We start from the raw sequence: 25,828 nt of genomic DNA, 5'->3' as shown, positions 1-25,828 counted from the left end.
TGCTGAGTTAATAAAAGAGCTACTTGACTTCTTCCTAGAATTTGAGCTATTTGATTAGGCAATGAAAAGAAAGAGGAAAGGGGTATAAACAAAAATGTCTTAGGATATATTGGAATTTCTTCCAGCTGTTAGAACTTTGATGGATCCAAGTGACTATTATTCAGATGGAAGACATGATTTTTGTCTGGGTTGAAGCTTTCTTAAAGGAAGAAGAATCAGTCTGTAAGAGAGAGGTGGGAAATGGTATATTTCTGAGATCTCATTTCTCCTTCCTGGAAATGGGAAGCACTCCATCAAACACATGACCCTGGATAATTTCATTTCTCTTCTTGCTGAGATGAAGCTCTCCTGGAGTGTGCAAAATAATCTTGATTTTCAGCTAAATACTATAAGATTGCTTAAAGCTCCCACTGTTATTTTAAAATTTCAAGAGACAGAAACTGATTAAAAAATGCTTATCTGAAGTGGTGATATATTCTTGAAATTTGATGTTCATCCTGGAAGCATTACATGTTCATTATAAAAGAGTAAATATTCAGTCTTCTGTGAAAGCAGAGACAAATCTTATATCATTTCAATGGAAAGTATCATTAAATCCATAATTATTAAAAACACACCTTTTCTGTCATCTCTGTAAAACGCCTGTTTTTCTCTCCATGACAGCTTACTTGGTAGAAGGCTTTCTTGTGATACTTTTAGAAAATGGATGAAAACAAGTAATAGCTACCTTAATAAGGAAAAAATATATATATATATAAAAGATTATACCCTAAAAATAAAGGCTCTTTTGGTGTGAAACTAATTGCTGTTACTACTTTGCTATTGCTATTTCTGAAGGCTGGTCATTTAGAAATTAAACTGTGGCCACAAACAGCACTGAATTACAGTTCTCATTTCTGTTGAGAGGATCAGCCTGTTTTACTTAAGCCATTTGAGCCTTAACTTCAATAAGTGTTTTCTGGTTTTTTTTGAGTCTATGACAGTAACAATGGCAAAGAAAGAATATTTAATGGCACAAATATTTTCTTATTATTTCAGTAACTGCTTTTTTTTTTTTTTGTTTTTTTCCTGAAAGAAAATCCAAACACCAGAAACGTCATGTTCTGGAGGTAATCTGTTTGTCAGTAAATAAATGAGCTTTTTTGTTCTGAAAATCAAACTACTGAAGGGCATATCAAGAAGGACAATTAAAATCACTCTTCAGTCTAAATCCAAAATGTCTACAGTTAATTGTAAAAGTTTTTATGCTGTCTTTTGATAGGATTTTCATCTATTATTGTCTGTGATTTTTGACTACATCTTGTGGTTGTCTTTGTTTGTGCAGTATATAGAGCTTTCTGTTTTATAGACCATCTTCCTTATCTGGTTATTGTACTTTCTTTTCAATATTACTAAAAGGTTTATAATCTCAAAACACACTGCTTGCTTGAACTTAGGAAATACCACTGATAATCATTTCTGATATTGCTAACAATTCCTATCTATTTTACCAAAAATGGTCCAGGAATTTTAGGTAATTGATTGATTTTAAACTTGGTTAGCTAAGTACATATTTGTACATCCTAGTGATTTGAGAGCTGAGCTCATGTCCTTTGACTTGAGTAGAAAATCTTATGTATTTAGCTGTCTTTATTCAGTCTTTGAGTTCCTGTGCTGAAGCTACCATTTCTGAGTACCAGTGTGCTGAAATAGCTAGGCATGTTTAGAAAAAGTGAAACTTTTCCACAGTATAATAAGTATGTATGTCTTCAAGAATTTACTTAAAGTAAAAAAAAAAAAAGAAAAGACAGTTGTGTCAAGTGTACCACTCAGCTTGGTATTATTTCTAAGTCCAAAACACCGGTCTCCGTTTCACTTTGTAAGAACGTTCTCAAAGGTAGAAATTAAAATATGACGTGGATCTTTTTTTAATTTTATTTTTAAATTTATTTCTCTTTCCATATACCACAAAGCCTTGCATTTCTTAGGAAGGTGTTTGATATTCAGTTTTACAGTCTCCCTTTTCTTAAACTTTTGTGAAGAACAAAGCATGATTACATTCTTTTGTTCTGAAACATTTTCTCTATCTAAAGGAAAAGATTTTTCACAGGCTTCAGCGAGTCCTTTGTTTAATTAAGTCCTTTGTCCCATTTGTCTTCAGAGTACCATCCTTTGCATACTGTCCTCTTTCTTCAAGTGTATTTTCATAGCCACATCATTGGACCTGATGGTCTTTCGGTCTGATACAACATAGTTGTTCTTATATTCTTATCTGATTTATTGCCTGTTTCTGGTTATAGACATCTATGGCTGAAGTCAAGTTCTTTTTCTGAAGAAATGGAGCATTTTATATCCAGGATAGCTCAGATAACAAAACAAAACAAAAAGTGCAAAAATTCTGTCTGGTATGAATGAGGTCATGGTATCTATTTCAGTCTGGTCACTCTACAGCATTTCATGGTTGCATGGAGCATTTCCTCCTCAGTGGTTCAATGGAGAGCTTGTCAAATTACTAGTTATATAAACATATTGAAGAGACTATAACATCCTTCTATTCTCAAAGCTTTCATTATTTCTGAGCATTTGCCAAAGAGTTTTTAGCCTTTCTGATTTCATAACTCTTCCTTGATTTTTTTCTATTTGTTGCATTTTGTGAACGTTGTGTATATTGTTTACCTAAATTATGTGACATCCTTGTTATCTGTACAGAGCATAACCTTATAGTGCATTTGAATGAATGATAATAACCTAAATATTAAAGACTACTCTTTTTCACACAATAACACTACTGTTTACAGATGAGATTAATTTTGCAAATATCAGTCCTCCAGTAAAGTAAGTTTTCAGTTGTGAATGACCAGAAAGAAATGAACCATTCAAAATCAAAATGTTTGTAAACACATTTTTGCACAGTGAAATAAGGTTTTTTTTCCTAGCAGAGGACTATATCTCCAGTTCTGTCTACACAGACTTACAGAGCCATGCTGTCTAATCTGCAAACTATAATATGCTCACATTTTCCAGTATAGCTTCCAAGGAGGCTAACCATGACATTCTACATAGTCATCCTATAAAGCTGGATGTAACTCACCATAGAAGTGTAAATCAGGTATATCTTCCTTTGACTTTTCCCTAAGTAGAGCCAGCTGAAGGCAAATACAGCAAATGGCCACCAAGATGACGAAGGGACTGGAGCAACTCTCCTATGGGGAGAGGCTGAGAGAGCTGGGACTGCTCATCCTGGAGAAAAGGAGGCTGAGGAGATCCTGTCAATGTCCATGAATATCTGAAGGGAGAGGGCAAAGAAGACAGAGCCAGGTTCTGCTCAGTGGTGCCCAGTGCCAGGACAGGAGGCAGTGGACACAAGCTGAAACACAGGAGATTCCCTCTGAATGCCAGGAGCGCTGCTGTGCTGTGCAGATGATGGAGCACTGGCACAGGCTGCACAGAGGCTGTGGGGTCTCTTCCTTGAGGATCTTCCAAAACCGTGTGGATGTGGACCTGAGCACTATGCTCTGGGTGTCCCTGATGGAGGAGGAGGTGGTCCAATGGGATCCAGAGGTCCCTTCTAAACTCAACCATTCTGTGATCCTATGAGATTATTATTTATTTTTTTCATTTTGTTAAAGGTTGCATGCTTTGGAAAACACAGATTCTTCTAATTCTTCTGTGAATTATATTACTTCTAGGCAGATCAGAGAGGTAGGCACTGATCTCTGCTGTCTGTTGACAGCAACAGGACCTGATGAAATGGCATGGAGCTGCATCAGGAGAGAGTAAGGCTGGCTGCTAGGAAAAGGTTCTTCACCAGGGGGTGGTGGGCATGGAACAGGCTCCTCAGGGCCCCAGGACAGTGGGCATGATCCGAAGCTACTGGAGTTCAAGGAGCATTTGGACAACGCTTTAAGGCACTGGGTTTCCATTTGGGTGGTCCTTGTATGGAGACGGGTTGGACATGATGATGCCTGTGGGACTCTTCCAATTTGGGATATTCTGTGATCGTATGATTCTAATATTTCTGCTTTTTGAAGATGACAGTTCTGGAAGGATAAAAGTGCCTCAGATCTCACCCAGACCCATTCCAGATCAACTGTTGGTAAGGAGGAGTTTAGAAAACTAACTTCAAACTCAGTGATTTGCGTTAGGCAAAACTCAGTGTCTCACACTTCAGGTAATCTGGTATCATAAAACTCAAAATAGCATAATGGATGTTCTCGAGACTGTCGTGTTTTCTTCATTTCATATTTTGAATTATCTCAGTTTTGTTTCACATAAAAAGTTTTTAAAATTGCAGTTCATATGGAACTGAATGTTCTTCTTGCTAATCCTAACTGCAAGCTTCACTTTTACAAGGCCCACATAACATTAATATCAAAGTGAAAACTAAGAGCTAAACAATATTTTGTAAAAATTATCTTTTCCTTCCTTCCTTCCTTCCTTCCTTCCTTCCTTCCTTCCTTCCTTCCTTCCTTCCTTCCTTCCTTCCTTCCTTCCTTCCTTCCTTCCTTCCTTCCTTCCTTCCTTCCTTCCTTCCTTCCTTCCTTCCTTCCAAGAGCATAGAATGTTGGAGTCAAATTAACCTTCTCTATGTTTACAGGACATCTGAAACTCAAAAAATCACTCTGTAGATGCTTGTTTGTATGACCAAATTGCAACAGAGGAACACTTTTTATTTTATTTTCTATAGATAGAAAAACAAAATGGAGCCTGATAACTTCCTAAAAATTATTCTCTTTACCTTCCTCTAACCATACCAATAAAGCAAAAGCAGAAAGAAGCCAATAAAAATTGGTTAGTGATTGTACATCTATAATAGCCAAGCCTGTGTGCTTAAGAATCATGCAACAGGTTGATAGGCAGTATAAAACACTGAAATTTGTGGAAATTGGTGTGAGAGAGATCTGTACTAGCAGTTGTACTGCTGCTTCCTGTTCAGTAAGAAAATGCTTGGTTGTGTCTTCCTCAGCAGGATGTGGGCGTTATCCAGATGTGAGTGTAGGTTACTTTGCCATGGAGATAAAATGTTCATTTTAATTCATTCTGTTTGCAGACATTTCTAAATCCATCTGATATGTCTTGCCCCATGATGACAGTATTATGCATAATGCCTTCACATTCTGTTGCAATCATTTCCTGAGTATGCTGCCAATTTGGTGGGACAAGGTTCTAAGATGAGGAAGCAGCTGATGCATTCCTTTGTTTTATCCAGCACTGAAACTTTACTTATGAGATACCTTCTGTAAGAAAAATGATCATTTACATCATGTGATTATGCACAGACATATAGGTTATGTTCTTTAGGTTTTGGGAGTCACAACACTTAAACTAGATTAATGCGGCTAAACGGGCTTTGCCATCCTTTCTATGAATGCCCCAAAGTCTGTGTTTTATATTCTAATTGCTACAGCCTCTCCTCCCTTCCCCGTAGCTGTAATCTGTAAATTCAGGCATTGTAACCATCCCATAGCATGCTGCAAACTCACCAGCTGACATTCCTTCCTGCTACCCTACCTTGTCTTTGACCCAAATAATTTCCCAGCAACCTTTGACTCAGTAAAGAGCTTGAAGACTGTTTTTTGTGCAATTCAGGAGATGTGCTACAAGTACTCAGACAGCTGTTGGTGTCAGCACGGGGCTAACTGGGTGCTAAAGCTGTCAGCCCAAATCATGTGATTTGATGGCACCGTTTGTTTTAAATGCTATCAGACCAGACTGAGGTGATATCAGAGGCAGCATTTAAAAACTTCACAGAAAAGGCACCTTGTCACAACTGCTGCTTTTATAAATCGTTTTTGGAGGAGGGTTTCTGTGAGTCTCTAGGCAAAGTTAGAAATTCTGTTCCTACAAACAGTATTTAACATTGTATGCCATTTTTCTACTGAACTCATTTGTTTAAGTAGAGTCAAGGATGTATAGAGAGGAGGAGGGACTTTTGCTGCTGAGTTACATTTTAAGGACTTTTTTTTTGCTGCCTTGTCCTTACAGCCAGGAAGGCAAAGGAAGGAAAAAGTAGCTGCAGTCAAATATACTGTCATTAATTAGTGTGGGTTACAAGAAAAGCCTTTCTTTAATCCAAAGAACATTTGAGGAACCCATCCAATGCTGAACTTTGAAAAAAAACAAACAAAGACAAGATCAGAAACATGCTAGCAATGAGGGGAGAGATGAACTTTGTACTTGTCTTTTCTGGTATTTTTTGTAGGTGTTGGTGACTGCTGCAGTTGGAGTCAGGACTTTAGTCCTTGCAGCCATTTGGGATGTCCCAGTCTATTTTGTGGTTATACTGACGCAGATCTCAACAAGCTCATTTGAAGTTTATTTGGATTCTCTATGCCTTACTGAAACCTTAGAGGGCAGACATAACCTTTAAGATATTTGAAATGGAAAAATAGCCTTTCTTGAGCTGGCAAAACATATGTAAATAAAAAAATGAGATACGAAGATCTCATGCCTGCTTGACTGCATTTCCTCATGATGACTACAAAAGTGTACTTACTTCCTGATTAATGTGTACTTCACACATTGGTCTAATTTTTTTTTAAAATTGTTTTAATGGCCTGTTGTATTGTTTAAACACACATTAATTAAATGTACACCTTATAGGAAAATATTTACTTTCTTTTGCTCGCATTTACATTTTAAGTTCCACTATGTTAGTGAATTTGGATGGCAGATGATGCAAATAATGCACTTGTTTATTTTTATAGAAAATAATTAATTTACTTCAAAGGAGAGAAAAGGAAATTATGTTACTCATTCTAGACACTGGGGAATGGTGACTATGGAACACACAGTCTGAACATTCTTCTTATCCCCATGGGGATTATGTATAAGAGCATTCGAATTCTGTCAATTTGCTTACAAACCAAGATCAATTTCTAAGTAAGACTAAATGAAGAAAAATTGTGGTGACTAATCAGACACAGTCCACTACGGTAGCTGCTTTATAATAATCTCTGAGACACACCACAATGAAGTCTATTGTTACAAGTACCTTTTGTGCTCATGCTGCCTACCTTTTATAAAGTAATTGGAATTTAACATGCAACAGCTTTGAAATGTATGAAGCCAAACCCTTCATGTGGGAAGCTTCTGGGATTAAACAATTTTGCAAAGAGAAATTTTAAATGTGTTTTGACTAATCTCATTGAAGGTTCATCTACAGCACTTTATAGAAGCGAATCTCATAATTTTATGGGCCTTACAACTCTAATTAACGATGTCATTGTTTTCATTTTACATTTCAGTCCCGAATATTTCTAATACAGTCATAACGTTTTTACTTAGCAATAAACTAATTGTTCTAAAATGTCACTCACTGATTTGAATTTTAGAAAGTAAATTTTCAGTGCGTAATCATAGCCTTGTCTGGCTAATATTAGGTAATTAGGCTTGGTCTCTTGCTCTTGTCACTGATGATCAAACAAATTGTCTTCATCTTCACTGCATTCTACAACTTCCTGAAGGGAGGTTGTGATGAGGAATGGTTTGGCCTCTTCTCCAGGGCAGCAAACAGGACCTGTGGAAATGGCCCCAAGCTGTACCAGAGGAGGTTTAGGTTGGACATAAGGAAGAACTTTTTCTTTCATAGAGTGGTCAGGCACTGGAATGGCTGCCCAGAGAGGTGGTGGAGTCGCCATCCCTGGCAGTGTTCAAGAGGTGTCTGGATGAGGAGCTACAAGATGTGGTTTAGTGCTTGTGGTAGCAGTGATGGTAGTGGGAGAACAGTTGGACTGGATGACCTTGTAGGTGGTTTCCAACCTTGTGATTCTATGATTCTATGATTCTAAGTACTACAAAGGATCAGTGGATGAGGCCCTTACTTCTACTCTCAATGTTTTGGAGTTCTCACTTGGACTAATTTTGTTTCTTTGACTGAATTCCTCCACTATACGTGATCTGAAAGAACAAGTGTTGATTTGCACCTTGATATGCCTCTAAGAGACTTCCTTACTTTGAACACAGCTAGTGCTTTAATTTCCTTTCACAGACATCTATGCACCTACTTCATACACATCTAAACTGCTTGTTAAAATCAAGCAGTGTAGAGGAAGAGAGGATAAACAGGGCACTTGCTTCAAAACTGCTGTTTTATCGAACCAAGATTAATGTAATATGTTGATACATTTTACTCTGGAAGTTACTGCTCTTTAGCGAAGCAATCAAAGGATTTTCTCATTCTCTCATCCATGTGGATTCTGAATGTATAACTGCCAAAACATTTCACATGAAAGAGTTTATTTTTATTCTTTTCCTTAGGAAGCAGAGTTAACCACCAAACTACAGCTAACAGTGATTGTTTGTGATGAGGAAAAGGACAACGCCAAACAAACATGACTAGTTTGACGTAAAATTGAAGCATATTAGCAGAACTAGAATAATGTGTTAAAGATCTGTGTGGTGTAACTTAGCACACTTTCTTCATGAGTTTGTTGGCATTAGTGTATGTAGACCTGGCTGCAATATGTAGACCTCAGTTTCTCCGAATATTTATCTGACATATTTCACTCTTTGACAGTAACAAATTGCAGATATTTGTAAATGATTCTCATGTTCCTACTACTGAGAAATAGTTAGCAAAACTATGAATATTTAGTGTTCTTTGCTGCCCGCCTCCCACCCCCCCAGCAAATCCTTTCAAGGATCTGAGCAGATTATTGAACTTTTCTGATACCATTCAATGTTGACAGTACCTAGGTTTTAACTTAGTATTTGTGGTGTAGGTAAGCTAGAATTAATTCTGAAGGAAGAAACTACTTAGAGTCTAATTACAATGCTTTTGGCCCCAGATTGGCTCCTCTATATGTGACCAGATTGCATACTAACTTAAGTTCTTCTTGGCTGTTTCCTAGCAGATCTTTAATAGCAATTTCTGATTTCCTCTACTGAGTTGTGCATTTTTAGTTTGGAGAATATTCCTGGATGAGTTCAGTTTGTGTGATCAGTGAACTTAAAATATATGTTCTTTATTGCAGATCATTGCTGTACACATTAAATAAAATGTGGCATGGTTTATTTTTATTTACTAGGCACAAGTAAATGGAAGACAAAGTTCAGGTGTATTTCATGTGCTTTATTTCAACTTAAGTTAAATGCGAATAGAATCATAGAATCATAGAATCATAGAATCACCAAGGTTGGAAAAGACCTAAAAGATCATCCAGTCCAACCGTTCACCTATTCCCAATAGCTCCCACTAAACCATGTCCCTCAACACAACATCCAGTCTTTCCTTGAACACCCCCAGGGTCGGTGACTCCACCACCTCCCTGGGCAGTCCATTCCAGATAAGAATGATTAAATTGGTATCTTCATAAAACCACAGACTCTGAAATGTTTAATGATTTCTTTCTTTACAACTATTTTGTCTTAATTTATTAAGGCTAAATAAGCAATAATATAAAATATAATTTTTTTATTTTCCTCTCTATGTAATAATAACTATATTTAACTTTCCAGTGTTATTTCTGTTGTTTATTGATTTTGAAAGTACTATTATGTTATTAGTAAGTTCAGTTGCTAATTTATTTACTCATTTGGACTGCATGATCTCTTCAAATGACATACTAAGTAATCACTGTCTTACAAAATAGTCCATATTAATCTCAAAAATCTCCATACAGTTAAGAAATCTATAAATTTAAAGACTACTTTCCACTTGTTCTTTTCTCCTCTGTTTTCCTACTTTGGACATGTTGATTTATTTAAGGTGATTGAACGTTGCTTTAATTCTGCTTCTTTTCTGGGGTTGATTTTGTTATGTATCATCAGATAAAAGCTGAATTCACTTTTAAAGGCAAACACTTATTTAAGGGGTTTAAGGGAGAAGTGTTGCCAAGTTGGTTGCTCTATTTCTTTGTTGGAGAAGAATTTTTATACTTTACTCCTATTTTCAATTATACCAATTACATATCTGACAAGTATGTGGAGTATGAAAACCTCAGTTCACCAGAGCTTAAAGGCACTCTTTCTAAAAGAACAACTTACATGTATCAGGAAGGAAAGGGCTAAAGGATGGAAGATAAAGAAGTTAACAGAGGATGACCAAAGAGAGATAGATTTACGGCAAAAATTGACTGGAAAAGTTCCAAATAAAGCACAGTCAGACAAGAGAAATAGAAAGAAAGAAGCAATTTATTGTAATATTGGCAAAGTAAATTACAGGGCTAGATATCTGTGCCCTTCAGCTGCCAAACTCACCCAATTAGCAGAGTTACGAGTTGGCTGGGCAGCAGTGACAACAGTTTTTTAGAAATGCCATGGTGTCATGTGCTACTTCATCCAGAACTAAATCACTGTTTAATTTGTCTAGAGGTTTTCAAATGAACATGCAAGGATAATTCAGGCTTAAACTCTTTTAATCTTTCTCTATTGGTCTTCCACACGTGCACAGATATGCTTTTATCTCTGTGTGTATATGTTTGTGGCTTACAGAAAAATTAATCTGTTGATAAAAGGTTCCATAGACGGACAGAGATTTTCTTTAAGCATATTAACGTGTTTGAATACATGTACTTACAACCTTCATAACATACAAATGGGAAATTATAATTTTTACATATGTGTTATAACTTTGACTATTGTTTATAGGACACACGTGCTAAAGCCAAAAGTACATGTTCCCATGCTTTGTTTTCTATCATTTTTTCTGCAAGGGGGAATGAGTGAATTCTACAAAAATCATGATTGTAATGTAGCTCTTATATTGTCTTTTGTTAAGTCTATAGAAATTGAAGTTCTTAAAAAAGAAGAGATGAACAATCAAAGGAACCAAAAGAATCATTATTGTTTTAGAGATAGATGTGATGTGTAAGAATTGTCTAATATTGTGAGATGTTGTAATACTGAAATATGACTGCTTTGAAGTATGCACAGATTCCTGTTGTTACATGGAAACCTTCTGTACCTGAGAAGAAGCTAATTTATCCTCTAGCTAGGCACAGGAAAGAGGCTGTGGTCATTCTAAATGTTTAGTATTCAAATCCCTGTGATGATGGCTCCTTTCTTAATAAGGAAGCGAACTATTTTCTGCCTATGATAACTTAGAACATTAAGCATTTCTTACGCACTGTTGGGGTATTATTAGCATGTTACCATCCACCTACTCGTTCCTTGACTTACTGTATTTCTTCAATCACCCTGTTTTCAGAATTTATGGATACTGCTTTTCCAAAGAGAGCACATGTGGATTTGACTCCAGTTTTAATTTAATTGTATATATTCTGTGTAAGACTGAGAGTTGACTGAAGAACTGGTTTCTCTCTTTCACCACCTTATGAACAGATACATTTGTGAAACTTGCCTTTTAATTATTTCTCTGCAATCTACTGTGTCTATATGCAGGAATGGGTTCCTAGTCAATTTTTTAATTTTTATTGTAGCAATATGTAGCAATTGTAAAGAAATTAGTAACACATATTGCATTGGTAAAGATTTAAATGACATTGGCATCAATTTAGCTCTCTTTAACAGTGTAAATTCACTCAGGTAGTTTCTCAGTACAGACTCATCATTATTGTATGAAGGCTGGATAACGTTGCTTGTAATAACAACACTACATGATTCTTATACATCAGTGGTTTCCACAGCTTTTAAATCGGTTATGCAGCAGATCTTTGCTTACAGGTTTTAAAGGTCTTCTCAAAGCAGACCAACGTGAGTTTCATCCATGTGTCATCAAAAGACAAAGTAGGACTTTTCCATTGCAAGGTCATTTCCTTTTACATTTACAAAGATTGTGGGCTAAATTCAAAGGCCATTATGTTAAAACAGCTGAAGAAATTTCTGCTGTTCTGCATAGGGACCTTCTGACAGTGGCTTCTCCATCACAATTTGTTTATGTGTTCATTTGTGCACAGAAGTGTAGCTCATTTTAAGCATAATTCTCAGAGTTTGATACACTTCTCTTATCTTTAGCTGTCTGTGTGTCAAGTGTTCAAGCTAATCTCACCATTGAGAGCCCCTCTCTATTCCACCAAAAGAGTTGAGCACCTCCAGGGGTGATTCTTCCAGCTCTTTACAGGTGCCAGCTTAGGAATATGAAGAAGTGTGCCTTTGAGATTATTTATCTCCTTGCTTTAGAATGAGTCTAGAAGTCTAGTTTACACAAGCTACCTAACTTCATTACTGACTTTGAGGTTGTTGAAGTTAGCTGAAACCTATTTTAAATGAAAAAATTAACAAAAGTATGGAAGACTGTTTCTTAAGGTTAAAACACTTTTACCCAACTTTTCTTTTAGCATAGAGGGTTTTTTTGTTCCCTTAAATATTTTGAGCATGTGTCATTCATCCTTATTAAAATATCACCCAATCCATTCAGTGTATGTCATATGATGGCACTGTGAGACAAAGATGTCCTCCTACACTAAGGCTCAAACAGAACATTCTGATGACTTTTTTTTCTTTTTTTGGGTATCAGTGGAGAGGAGGCTGGGAAAAATCCTCCACTGGTATGTGGGCTTGCTTGAATGATTAGCTCTTTTTGATGTGCCTGAACACACAGTTTCACATAGTAATTAAAATCCTGCTGTGAAAATTGCGATTAAAAGCAAAACGAAAGATAATATTTTTGATTAAATGCTATATCAATAATGAAATGCAACATTTTGGTTGGTGAGGAAGAAGCAGCTTATGAAGCACATTAATGCTATTCTCTTCTTTGGAGTCTTAGGGGGTGGACATAGGGCGTACTCCTCTATTCAAAGTGCTTTAAGTTCTCATGTACATACTTTATCCTCCTCAACCCACATTACCCTCTTGTACTAAGTCATTTTAGGTCAGATGGGTCAGACTCATCTTCTTTTGTAACCAAAACCTTGAGAAATCCCATAGTGAATTCAGGCTGTGTGTCAAGATAGGATTTGATTCCAAAAAACGCCCCCACATAAACCTGGGGCTGGAAATAGTGAATCCCCAAACTGACACTTTGTCTTTGAGTTTTACTTCATCTAATTATACATCAGACTGCTCATAAACACTTATAGTGATACAATTTTCCATTATAGGGCATAAAATACAGAATCATAGAATAAAAGAGGTTTCAGGGAAACTCTGGAAGTTGCCTAATCTGACCACTGCTCAAAGAAGGGCTCCCTTAGATCGTAGCAGAAGGACATAAGGGAAGGAGAAAATAGATTTTATTCATATCCGAGGCTTCTATACAAGGACATACTTCACAGTTGCTTGTTCCTCATTCAGTGGACATGACTGTAGAAGAAGACCATGGCCCTGTACTGCACATATATTATGTGGATCACACTAGTAAAGTAGCTGTAGCCTTCACACAAACTACAATTTCTTTACCCAATAAATATTTGATAGACTTATTGATCAAAGAAATTCAGTGTGTTAGTTCATTATTGTATTTTATTTTTCCTATGTATAATTTTCGGTCTCTTATTTCAGACAGGCTAAATAATTATAAGTCTATGAATAAGAAATCTAGGAAATTCTCATTAGAAAAAAAGCCGTGTTCATTTCTTTTAATGTTATTCTAATATAGGGGAAATGTATCCCGTAGTTTTGTTCAATGGAACACCTTGTGAATTTCAAAATGATCTAAATTTTCCTCTGAGCAGGTCTGTTCCTTGGCAACAATTCTGTAGTGAGCTGTGGTGTCATATGTCCCTTTCCAGAAAGACACTGTGATATTTATAAATCTATCTAAGAATACAAATAACCCCCACACTAAAGCATATGTCAGGGCATAGCTGTCGGTCCTGTCAACATGCAGTTCTTTGAAGGAGTAGAAAGGAACCGCGACTCACCAGTGTGTGCCCTGATTTTAGAGCTCTGAGCTTTGAATAGCCTATTTTGCAGTAACACATTTCACAAATAAATATCCCTGTGTAATGCATACGTTGAGATTCAGAGATAGTGGTGTTGTTAGAAGTTGCCACAAATATTAGAGAAGATAAGATCTTACAGAACTGGGCATTTTCTGTTTGAGAGGATCTGGCAGTGGGTCATGGACTAATACCTAAGACATGCTGTGAGAGGTGACTCTCTAAAGGTGACTACAGGGGCAGAATAAAGAAAGTTTCTACCTAAACACTGAATACTGCTCAATATGTTAGGGCAGAAAGTGATGAGTTATTCTTTGAGAAATGGAAGTGTACAGATATCCAAGTATATCACTGGACAAGGAGTAATTGTTTCAAACTGAAGGAGGGGAGGCTCAGATTGGATAAAAGGAAAATGTTTTTTACACTAAGGGTGGTGAGGCACTGGCACAGGTTATCCAGAGAGGTGATAGATTTCCCGTCCCTGAAAACACTGAAGGTCAGGCTGGATGGGGCTCTGAGCATCCTGATCTAGCTGTAGATGTCCCTGCTTCTTACAGAGGAGTTGGATCAGATGGCCCTTAAGGGTACCTTCCTTCTCACACGGTTCTGTCATTCTATGATTATTGAAAATTGATGTCCAAAATAATGATCAGCAGAATGCTTCAATGGTATTTAAATGGTGGCCTGGGATGTCCATGTGCCTGGGAATACTTCCCTGTAGGTCCTGCTTCATATTGCCTGAGCTTTGCTACTGGCTCAGCACAAAGCTTGAGCAGCTGCCATCTGGTCACATTATTTGGTTTGAAACCCTCCAGGCTGGCTGCATGCAGGATTGCTGCTGCTGAAACTGCGTCGCCTACTTCCAGCCCACCCTCACCTCTTCAGCACACGGTCTGCATTAAGCAGGCAGCTATATGAAGGTGGGTTTTGACACCACCTGGATGCAGTTCACCTGTCAGGCAATCTTTCAAGCATGGGAGTATGTTTTTCAGAGTGTGAGAACTGCTTATTAAGGTCCTTTCCTGTGTGGTGGGAAGGATATGTACTCGCACTGCATATTGCATCAAATACCACTCCCAGGAAATGTTATCATGGTTCATATTTGAGGAGGAAGCGTCAGCAACAAACACCTTTCCTTTCCTTTACAAAAGAAGAATTTATTTTGGCTCTGGAAATCTCTGAAATAAAGATCACAGACATATTTTTGGAAATCGTCATGCATTTTTGCCCTGGGCTTACCAGGAGAAGGATTACATGTACCATGAATGAGGACGTTTGAATGAGAAAGTTTGCTTGCGTTTTACAGCATCAAGTACTCCTTACTGTCAGACAAAGAGAAAGATATCATGGGCTTGTCTTTTTTTCCTGTTCTGCCTTTCATCAGGAAGAATAATTCCTCATTATCATGTCCTTGTCCAATTCTTCATACTGCCACCTGTCAGGAAATGTATCTCATGTCCTTTCTTTTCTTCTGAGTTTAGCACGGATACTTTTGCACAGCACCATGTACTTAATAACCTTGAAGAATAATTTTAAAATAATAAATGTTCAGGTATCATTACAGTTTGGAACATTGTTTACTCCTCTAAATACACATAATAGAGGAAGATTTTAATTAAATTTCTCAGTTTTGACTGAAGGGAAATATGAATTTTAGTACATTAAGTTGGTTGTCAGTGTGAGGACATATATTGATCAAAATCAATAACAGGACAGCCTAACAGTTTTGCAACTATTTGGAAATCCTGAGTACATTTCTCTGTTATTTAAGCCCTGAATGATAAAGGAATTAGGTGGATGTGTGAAAAGAAGCTCTTAAAGAGTGGAAGTGAAAACCAAACATCAAGAACTTTCATCTTTCACTTGTAAAAGTTGATTTTATTTTATTAGTGCCTTCATTTATTTATTATTGCTACCAGGATTTCCTTCCAATCTAGTATATACTCTCATCTCTTTCCAACAGCAAAATAAAGCTAGTGCTCTTTCTTGTAGTTTTGGTCTGGCCTTCACATGTAATTGAATATTCTCTAGAAGGGGTCACAGTGAGTGGTTTATTTGTGAGCCTTTAATAAATGTGCAGAGTGCAGGTAGACAAATAAGGCTGTGCTCTTACATAAAATTCTGTACAACATAACTAATCCCCCTATCTCAGAAAAACAAGACACTGCAAATACTGCTTTATTGTTCATTGAAAGCTGTACTTTTGTGTGAACAAGGCTGTCTGCTCCTTTGCTGAGGGCAGGTACAGGCATGAGCAGTTCTTATCTCTCTAACATTCAGGAGACCTGTTCACTTTTTGATAAGAACCACTCTTTTCCATTGTAAATGAGCAATATGTTGTGCAAAAGCTGGAGATCTTCATGCTCCTAAATACTGTCAAAATAATGTAGATGTGATGGATTTGCATAGATGTTTGCAGCCAAAGCAAGTTTGTGGGTGCTTCCCAGCCCAGTAGAATATAGTATTTGGGGGATTTCAGCAGCTGCCTTTCAAACTATAGTAAAGGTTTGAAAGCCCAATGAAATTTGAGTGCTGTTTGTTCACGGATTTATTTATTTATTATTTCTAGCCTGTAATTAACAGCATTACTGAGAGGATTGAAGGTTTTATGGTGCCCGTGGGATAGCTGAAAGTTGTATCGCACAATACAGAACATTGTCTTCTTAGGTTAGCATGGGCTTAGTGTATGGCAAATATAATGCCATACCTACTGCTGGTGGCATTTAAGAGATGAACAAAATGAGAAGGGTGCTTAGCTGTGTGGTAAAAGCCTAGGACACATGGGAAGAACTATAGGGAGTGAAATAATGTGGGATCCCACGTGTTCATAGAACTTCAAAAGCACCAAGGGTACAAAGCTAAGAGTGATTTCTCAACAATATATTCTGCTATGTAATCTAACAAGATAGTAATTTTATTATTTTATTTGTATTTAGGCAGACATTAACGGTTATTAAAATAGGGATTATTAGACAAAAACACACTGTGATAAATGTGAGTTGAATAAGTCAAATGGAGTACAGGTTGGTGTAAATAAGTCCCTCAATCAGTCTCCATTGGATCCTCTGCTTTATTATTTGTTTCCTGCATGTTGATGATCAGAGGGCTGGAGCACATCTCCTATGAAGAAAGACTGAGGGAACTGAGATTGTTCAGCTTGGAAAAGAGAAGGCTCCAGGGAGACCTCACAGTGGCCTTCCAATACGTGAAGGGAGCTTATAAACAGGAGGGGGAACGGCTGTTTATGAGGGTGGACAGTGATAGGACAAGGGGGAATGATTTTAAACTGAGATAGGGGAGGTTTAGGTTAGATATTAGGAGGAAGTTTTTCACACAGAGGGTGGTGATGCACTGGAACAGGTTGCCCAAGGAGGCTGTGGATGCCCCATCCCTGAAGGCCAGGCTGGATGTGGCTCTGGGCAGCCTGGTCTGCTGGTTGGTGACCCTGCACATAGCAGGGGGTTGAAACAATGATTGATGATCATTGTGGCCCTTTTCAACTCAGGCCATTCTAGGATTCTATGATTCTGCGTTGTCTCAGTACAGTTGTTACAAGTAAAAGTGTCCTCAGAAGCTAGTAATATAAGCCTCTTTTCTTTTTTCTTAATTTTATAAAGTTAACAAGAGAAAAAGACTTCCCTACTTGTAAAAATTATTATATTGTCAAACAAAATAGGTTGCTAAAATTTATGAATAAATTGAACTGATTACTAAAGGAACCTTGGAGGGCGATTCCAAGCTTTTAGAATCAGTTTGATATCCACATCTCAGACAGTTTCAAGGGAGTGATTACAAGGTTGGTTTTTTTTTTTTCCTTTTTTTTTTCTTTTTTTTTTTTTTCCTTTCTCTTGGAATTTATACCTTCTTATTTTGGAGAGAATGAAACGATTTTTAAAATCACTGCTGCCTTAATTTCCTCATCTTCACTGTTGCATTATCTCTCTATCTGTCAAAGGGAGAAAATCAGCCTTAGCCCTTTGGCAGGAAAAAAATGATGGAAAAAAAGTACCATATTCATTCGCTCTATTTTACTGTTCTTCCTTTCAGCCTGAGAAAATTTCATCTTGTTTTAAAGCCTGCATCAGAACTGGTGACAAACCCTCTGTGGTCTATCTATTTGTGTAAATAAATTACTGATATTGCAGTAACAGTTGGCTGTTTGGTTCTGTCCTGTTTGTGATTCCTGTTTTGACTGTGGTATTCTCCAGCACAGTGGACACAGAAGCAGCAGACAAAAGTGCTTTTAGTGAAAAGATACCATGTTTGACTTCTTCCCCTTTATTAACAGTGTCTGATCTGAGCCTGTGGAATGGGGAGCCTACTTGCTTTCATTCTGCGTTCTCTGATTTATTATTTCTTTGACAGGGTTGCTGTGGCCGACTTGTAAGTTAGAGCTGATGCCATTAACACATGCAGCACAGAATAGACAAACTGACACAAATCTCATGTTTTTGCAGATGAGAATAGGCATTCACTCAGGATCAGTGCTGGCCGGCGTTGTTGGTGTAAGAATGCCACGCTACTGTCTCTTTGGAAACAATGTCACCCTTGCAAGCAAGTTTGAGTCAGGAAGTCATCCGCGTCGCATCAATGTCAGTCCAACCACATACCAGTAAGTGCTCTTAGCTTTTCATACTGCTTTTTTATTACAATCTGTTTACAGTGAGTTCTTAAAGCATGTTCTGCCCTCACTTGGCATGTGAACTACAGCACAAAGTCAGTAGGTTGCAGAATAATTGGAAAGAGCAATTGCATGATGTTCTCAGGCATTCATTTGCATGTTTGTATCAGAACGTGTAGAAAACTGAGGCAGTGAAAGCAAAGGAGCACAACAGGAGGGCCAGCAGTTTTTACCTAAAATACCATCTAACAGAAGTGGGCGAATGATACTAAACTGAGAGGAGCTGTTAATTCCCTTGAGAGTAGGGAAGAATTACAGATATTGATAAATTGGAGGGCTGAGGGATCAGCAGCAGCAAGAAACTGAAGCAAGAGCAAGCACCTAGAGTAGGGCAGCTCTGGATCAATGTACAAGCTGGGGAACCAGAGTGGCGAGCAGGAAGAGGGATCTGGGGATTCTGAATTTCGGCAAGTTGAGTGTGAGTCAGCAGTGTACCCTGACAGCCCAAAGGGCAACCGTGCCCTGGGGCGCCCCAGGCCCAGCACTGCCAAAGGGCAGGGAGAGGGGCTGCGCCCTCTGCTCTGCGCTGTGCAGCCTCACCTCCTGCCCTGGGTGCTGGTTTGGGTGCCGCAGTATGAGACGGGCATAAAGCTATTAGGGGGAGTCCAAAGGAGGGCTGCAGAGATGGTGAAGGATCTGCAGGACAAGGGGTACGAGGAGCGGCTGAGGTCCCTGGTGTGCTCAGGGAGGTCCCTGGTGTGCTCCCTGAGGGGAGGCCTCATGGCAGCACCAGAGGGCGGTGGGCATGGAACAGCCTGCCCAGGGCTGCTGGAGCTCGGGGAGCGTTTGCACAGCTCTCAGATACCAGGTTTGGATTTCGGGTGGTGCTGTGTGGAACCAGGGCTTGGACTTGATGTTTCTAATGGGCCCCTTTCAACTCAGGATATTCTATGATTTTTATTTCATGGGCAGTGTCTCTCATAGTGCCATCTTTTTGTGTACTATCACAGCTTTCAGACAAGGGTTTTCTTTTCACCCGCTGTACACAGTAGATGAAGCATGTTTCCACTGGCTCGGGAGAAAGCTTTTAATTTTGACAGTGACACCAAGGAGTTTTTGTGCTTTCTTGGCAACAAAGTTTCTTCTGTGAAGAAACACTTGATAAAAGTATTTTCTTAATATAAGAAAAAAGACTGGAAATGGCAAAGTGCAATCACTGCCTCTTTGAAGAAATTATGCAAATAATCAAGCAAAGGCTTGATTAAATCAGGTTATGAAGAACATCTCCTAAAATAATGAAAGGTGTTCCTTATTGTTCAAATTTGACAGCTTGACTATAAGAATTTCTGTGCTTGGATTATGACTGCTATGTTCGCTGTTTTTGGGCAGGAGATCTAAATCTCACTCTTTTTTTCTACATTCTGAAGTAATTTTCTGAAGTACAGTTTTGCTCAGGTTTTCAGGCTGTTCCTCTGCAGTAAGCCTGTCAGAAATTTCTCAAACAATACTTCTTTCCTTTCTTTCTTTCTCTCTCTCTCTTTTTTTTTTTTTTTCTTTTTTCTTTTACAGACCTGTGAATCTCAGTATTTACTTTTCCCAAAACTACCTGTGTAAATTAAGGCTTTAAATGGAATTTCTTCATCCAAGCATTGAAACTTCTGATATGCTGAAATAGAAAGCGGTCAGAAATAAAAGTTAAAAAGTAATTAAAACTAGTGAATAAAATGTTCCTTATCTGAAGAGCCCATTTACTTGAGATCAGATTTATGGAAAGGGACGCAAGTGTAGCTAATTGAACAAGAGGCAGAAAATCCAAAGAGACTTTTGCATTGTGTGCAGAAGCAGGTTCATGTCGTTTACTGGTAATGTGCAAGAGAGGCATAGAGCTAAGTTACTGTCAGGTATAGAAAATCTACTAATTTAAATAACAATGATTTCTATAAATATGTAGGAAATATGTATTCATATACAATTGTATTGAACTGACAGCATACTCCAGTGGTCAGAGGGAGATCATCAAGGAGAAAAATCTGAGCTGTCCAGAATACGGTGATGTGGGAGGGCAAGAGGTAGTGGACATAAAGAGGAGAAGCTCAGCCTGCTTATGAAGAAATACTCTTTCCCATGAGGACAGCTGGACAGTGGCATAGTCTGTGCACAGAGACTGAGCATTCTCCATCTTTGAATGTTTTCAAGACCTGTCTGAGTGCAGCTCTGAGCAGTCTAGTCTGAAATCAGCATTTATCTTCTTGTGAGCAATAGTTTGGATGAGAAAGCTCTTGAGGTGCTTCTCAGCCTGAATTATTTTATGGGTCTGATGTCTATGAGCGTCCAACCTATTGGCTTGCTTGACAAGTGGATTGGACATATATGATTGTCCAGTTAGCAGCCTGAGTGCCTGTTGATGAAATTGTAGACCTAAATGAAGAAATTGATAATTTTTGACGTTAGCCTACACATTCTACTGTAAAAGAAAAAATAACCTGCTTAATGTCACAGCATCAACTGTGTATCTAGAATAGTTTCATATGTTGTGTATAACTGACAGCTTTTGAAACTTGGTGAACAATGCAACTTTCACTGAAGGGATCCAGTTATTTTTTTTTTCAAGTAGACATTGTGAAAATAAAGTAAAAGACAAAAAGACAAGATTGTACTTTAGTTCTTTACACAAAGTTTACTTCTGAATGGTTTTGGATATTGATTTTCTGGTGAATCCATAGAAAAACATATACCAATTTAACAGTTCAGACTTGTGTTATTTTTGGACTGCTCAAGTCTGTTGAAAACACAGTCTGTAGAATAGGAGCACTGAAAGATTCCCATGGCTACCTGCAAGCAAAAAACAATTTACAAAACAGTCACGGAGGAGCCATGCAGTATCAGGTGACATTTTGGTATAATATGGGAGTATGTCTTGAAACCACTGGATTGTTGATGAAAGTCAAATTGTTTCAGCATGGCCAAGCTTACACCTAATGTGATCATCATCTCTGATTTTATCATCCAGAATACTACACATTTTGACTTTAGCTTCAAAAAAAAAAGGAAGGTAGTGAAAAAGTGAGTGATGATGTGGTAATGTTATTGCAAAAGATTGCAAAATCAGGGCTCAATTCAGAGAGCTGTAAGTGCAAGTAACATGGGGGGATAATGATAGGACAAGGGGGAATGGTCTTAAAATGAGACAGGAGAGGTTTAGGTTGGATATTAGGAGGAAGTTTTTCACTCAGAGGGTGGTGACACACTGGAACAGGTTGCCCAAGGAGGCTGTGGATGCCCCATCCCTGGAGGCATTCACGGCCAGGCTGGATGTGGCTCTGGGCAGCCTGGTCTGCTGGTTGGTGACTCCAATCACTCCAATTGGTGACTCCCCCTGCACATAGCAGGGGGTTGGAACTCGATGATCATTGTGGTCCTTTTCAACCCAGGCCATTCTACGATTCTGTGATTCTATGATTCTATGATCATTCTGTGTTGCCATTTACTCATTTAATATTTTTATTATCTAAGAAGCAGTATTCTACAAAGTAGCTAATTCCACAATTAGTATTATGAAAATAGCAGATTCCTTTTAATTACTGGCATTTATCATAATGCATGTGTGTCTACCATGATGATTCCAATAATATATTTCGTACTTACAAAGCATGCAGATACTGCAAACATGTCTCATACTTATCAGCTTTCATTTTACAATATAAATTATGCGTTACAAAGTGTCATCAGCGTTCAAATGATAATCGTACATCAGTATGCCTGTTAACGATTCAGACACTTCCCTATGAGCCCACAATCTGCCTGTGTGAGAAGGAGAGTTTAAATAAATAAGGTGTTGCTTAGCAGCAGCAGTGAGCCTGAGGCAGACTTGCTTGCGGTATAAGACAGCGTCTTTTACAAATGTGGGCTTTGAATCTGCTGGTGATAAAAGATCAGTTCTTTTCAAAACACCTTGTTCTCTTGACACAGACAGATCTTCTGACAGAAGGATTACAGAGCACTGGTTGCTTTGAATCACTGAGTACTGTACAATGAAAAGCACTGAACAGCACTGGTAAAACTTCTGGTGAAACACACGGAAATTGTAGAGACTGGTCCCAGGCTGGCCCTTATTAAACACGTTGCCAGGAAGGAGTAGGAGAATAACACATTTCCCATTCCTGTATTAAACTGGCAAATCCAGCTATAGGCTTATGTAATTGATTTATATTGCCCTGAACTGAATAAAATTACCATATTTTCCATACGCAAGGGAAATCATATTTTTCAGTCTCCTGTTCAGTATGGAAGAAAGATTAATTACTTTTTAATTATTTGTTTCAGCCTTGAATAATAATATTTATCTGGTACTAATATAATACATCTACTTTAATTCTGTTTTCTTGATAGTATTTAAACATAACGCCTTAGGACTTCAACACTGTTATCAAAAGCAGGTAAACTGAATTGTTGCGTTAGATCAAGTGACTATTTTAATAATAACTTTTTTTTTTTCCCTCTTCTTTCCTCGTATGACCTTTTCTAGTACATATTTCCCTTACAGATAAGATACTTCAAGCAAGGATGGGATAGAGATCCCATTGTCACATGCTAGGCAATACATCAAGCACCTGAGTGTAGGCAAAGATGATCAGCCTGTAAGCCACCTCCTGATGTGATTAGGGCAGAGAGCCACCGAGGGTCGTTTTGCATGGAGCTGGGTCAGGTCATTGCCAGTTCATTTGCCTAAATTGCCCCTCAGCCTTTACAATCAATTAAAACCTGCAAGATTTTGAATCTTTATGCTGTTACATGGAACTCATTTTACTCTTTTGTACTTAAAAATAAGTTTTTACATCTGTCATTATCTATTTTTTTTTTTTTACTTATATAAATATAAAGCCTGTGAGCTTTCCCTAGTGATGGCAAAATCCTAATCACTGAACCTGGTTCTGTTATGTCCCGATCAGAGTGCTGACACAGTAACTCTTCTGCTTAGTGGGTGAGAAATAGAAGTATTAGAAATCAGTGATAGGCACCATGCATAGATGCATTTGATATGCAATCAAATTATTAAGTTTTATTAATTTATTATTAAATATTTATTTAATATTTATTAAAATGTATTAAATACAAAAGCAGGACTAATTCTTTCATAATCTTACTACACTTGAAGGAAAAACACCAATACATGAACTACCATAAAGTACAACGTGACATGAATTAGAATCAAGCACAATCAAGTTTTTTTCAGTCTTCCAGTCTTGCTAGTATGTACAAAAACAGTGGGAGAAATTCAAAGCCACTAACATTTAGGATCAAGTAGACTGATTTGGAGCATCACAGTGGCAAATTAATACACTTATATAGTGTATTTTATAAGCAGACTTTCAATTTCCAATTAATGCCACATCAATTCATATGGAAAAAAATGAGTTGATGTATTTTGTGAAACCAGATACCAGCTAGTGAAGTGACCAATGCTCATTCGCACAGAGGAAGAGATCAGCAATCCCAGAGGATACTGATAATCCATTTGTGAAGCCATTAATTAGCTTTTCCTAATTTTACCAATTAATAAATGGAGCTAAACATGGTAAAGACAGTTCAGTACACTTCATCAGAAGCAGCTTCCCACTGTAAGAGTTAGAACAGAAATAATTTTTCTTAATTTATAGTCACAGAAGATAACATGTAAGGAAGATTGACCTGAGCACTTCGTTCTTTTTGCTGCATGCTCTATTTAGGAAGGCAGTATATGTTCTCCTTTAATTTAGTCCATTGTATTTCTTTAAGAAATGTACCTCAAACACTGATCTATGCAAAACTGTATATCTTAAAGAAGTTTACATCAATGTTCAGTTCTGAGTGGGTGTTTTTACTCTGACTAAACAAATTGCCAGATTGTATCATAACATCAATTTTATCTAGAGTCCATGTAAATTCATTATACTGAGGTTAAAATGCATGTATGTGCAGGAAAACATACCAATCTCCCCTCCACTCCTGAAAATGAAAAGTGGATGATTCTCAGATACCATCTTTTTGTCTGAAAGTAATAGTGTTTCCATCAGGGAAGGGAAAGAATAAGAATTTAAGCTGTTAAGATTTCACATTAGAAGGGGAAGCTGTCAAGTTAATAAATTACAAATCAGCATTTAAGAAAATCTTCCTCCCCTGAAACATCAACGAAAAAGACAAGCTGAGGGTAGACCTGGTTCCAGGCAATTTGTAGGAATGCTGGAGTAGCCTGACCCTCACAGTTTAAGCACTGAATTGTAAATTGTGTATCCAACTGCTTGAGTGGAATCCAGAATTCTGACCCTGTGAATAACCTACCATAAAACCTTTGCAAAAGCGCTCTTAAGGGAAATATTCCGAAGTGATGCAGGAAGGACTGCTGAGATAAAGGCTTTGAAATAGTTTCAGACTAGTTGTTATATGCATATTCCTGAACTGCTGAGGTTGCATTACCTCAAATGGAGCTCTACAGCTGTGAAACACTGAGGGGATTTGAAATGCTTTATGTAGAGTTTAAGCTGCCAGATAATTTCTGGAAGCTGAATGATAGATTCCCAGACTTTCAGAGCAGGCACAGAAAAGCACTCTGAGAATGGTCAGCAAGCTGGGACCAACAACCAGGACAGGGTGCCACCACAAGCTTCCAGACACAAGGTTTTACACCAGTTAGTGCCCAGAGTCAGAGGGGAAGTGCAAGAGCCAGTTGTGTGGCTCAGCTTTGCCCTTGCTGTCAATCTGCACTACTCGTTCAGCTCTTGGCAGAACTATACTTTAAAGCTCTTCATACCCTTGAAGAGGAAGGCAAGAATCTTAACAAGGGCTGTGGCTCTGGGTTGCAGACATCTGCTGGTACTGTTTTAACGTTGTGAATCGCCTAAATATGGCAGAGAAGTTTCCTGGAGAAAAATGTCCCACTGATAAACACTGGGGATAAGCAGATAACTCCTTTTTTGGTGTATACACAAAGCTATGAGAAATCAGATGCAATTTCTGAAACCTGATCTCCCTGTCTCAGAAACTGAGTGCCAGGACCAGTATGTTTACAGAGTCCAAAGAAGAACCGGTACTTTAGGACGGGACTGGAAGAAATCATTTTTATCTTGCTTAAAGCCTTTCTCAGAATCATCAAGATTTTTTTTTTTTCATAAGCATATAAAGTAAGTAGCATAGAATATGATTATAAGTGGCTTCCATTAATATTTGTTAAAGAGGACTATTTCCTGCCTGTGATCACTTGGGAGCTGGAAAAAAGGTCAGCTAGGCAAATTCTGACGAGAGGCTAATTCAAATATTGCCTAATATAGTGATGTGGAGTCTATCACAAGCCACAGTGGATAAATATCCAAATAGCTGTACTAATTGGTTAGTCACCCTTCACTGCTGGCACTTTTGATAATCTCAGAGAATTTCATTACAACCAAGTTGCAACTCACAAAACAGCTGA

The 25,828-nt window shown here is 37.9% G+C and overlaps 1 protein-coding gene across 1 annotated transcript in view; it reads left to right on the top strand.

The window, feature by feature from the left end:
- Positions 1 to 25,828, top strand: part of GUCY1A2 (guanylate cyclase 1 soluble subunit alpha 2) — a 141,876-nt gene that overhangs the window by 96,387 nt on the left and 19,661 nt on the right. The window contains exon 7 of the mRNA XM_052671243.1: positions 18,221 to 18,375. Coding sequence (XP_052527203.1) covers positions 18,221 to 18,375 — 155 coding nt within the window. The remainder of the gene's footprint in view (positions 1 to 18,220; positions 18,376 to 25,828) is intronic.

Source organism: Tympanuchus pallidicinctus, unplaced genomic scaffold (assembly GCF_026119805.1).
Source record: "Tympanuchus pallidicinctus isolate F22 unplaced genomic scaffold, pur_lepc_1.0 scaffold11, whole genome shotgun sequence".
Taxonomy (NCBI): domain Eukaryota; kingdom Metazoa; phylum Chordata; class Aves; order Galliformes; family Phasianidae; genus Tympanuchus; species Tympanuchus pallidicinctus.
The sequence above is the reverse complement of the archived record's forward strand: the minus strand, read 5'-3'. Positions and strand labels throughout refer to the sequence as shown.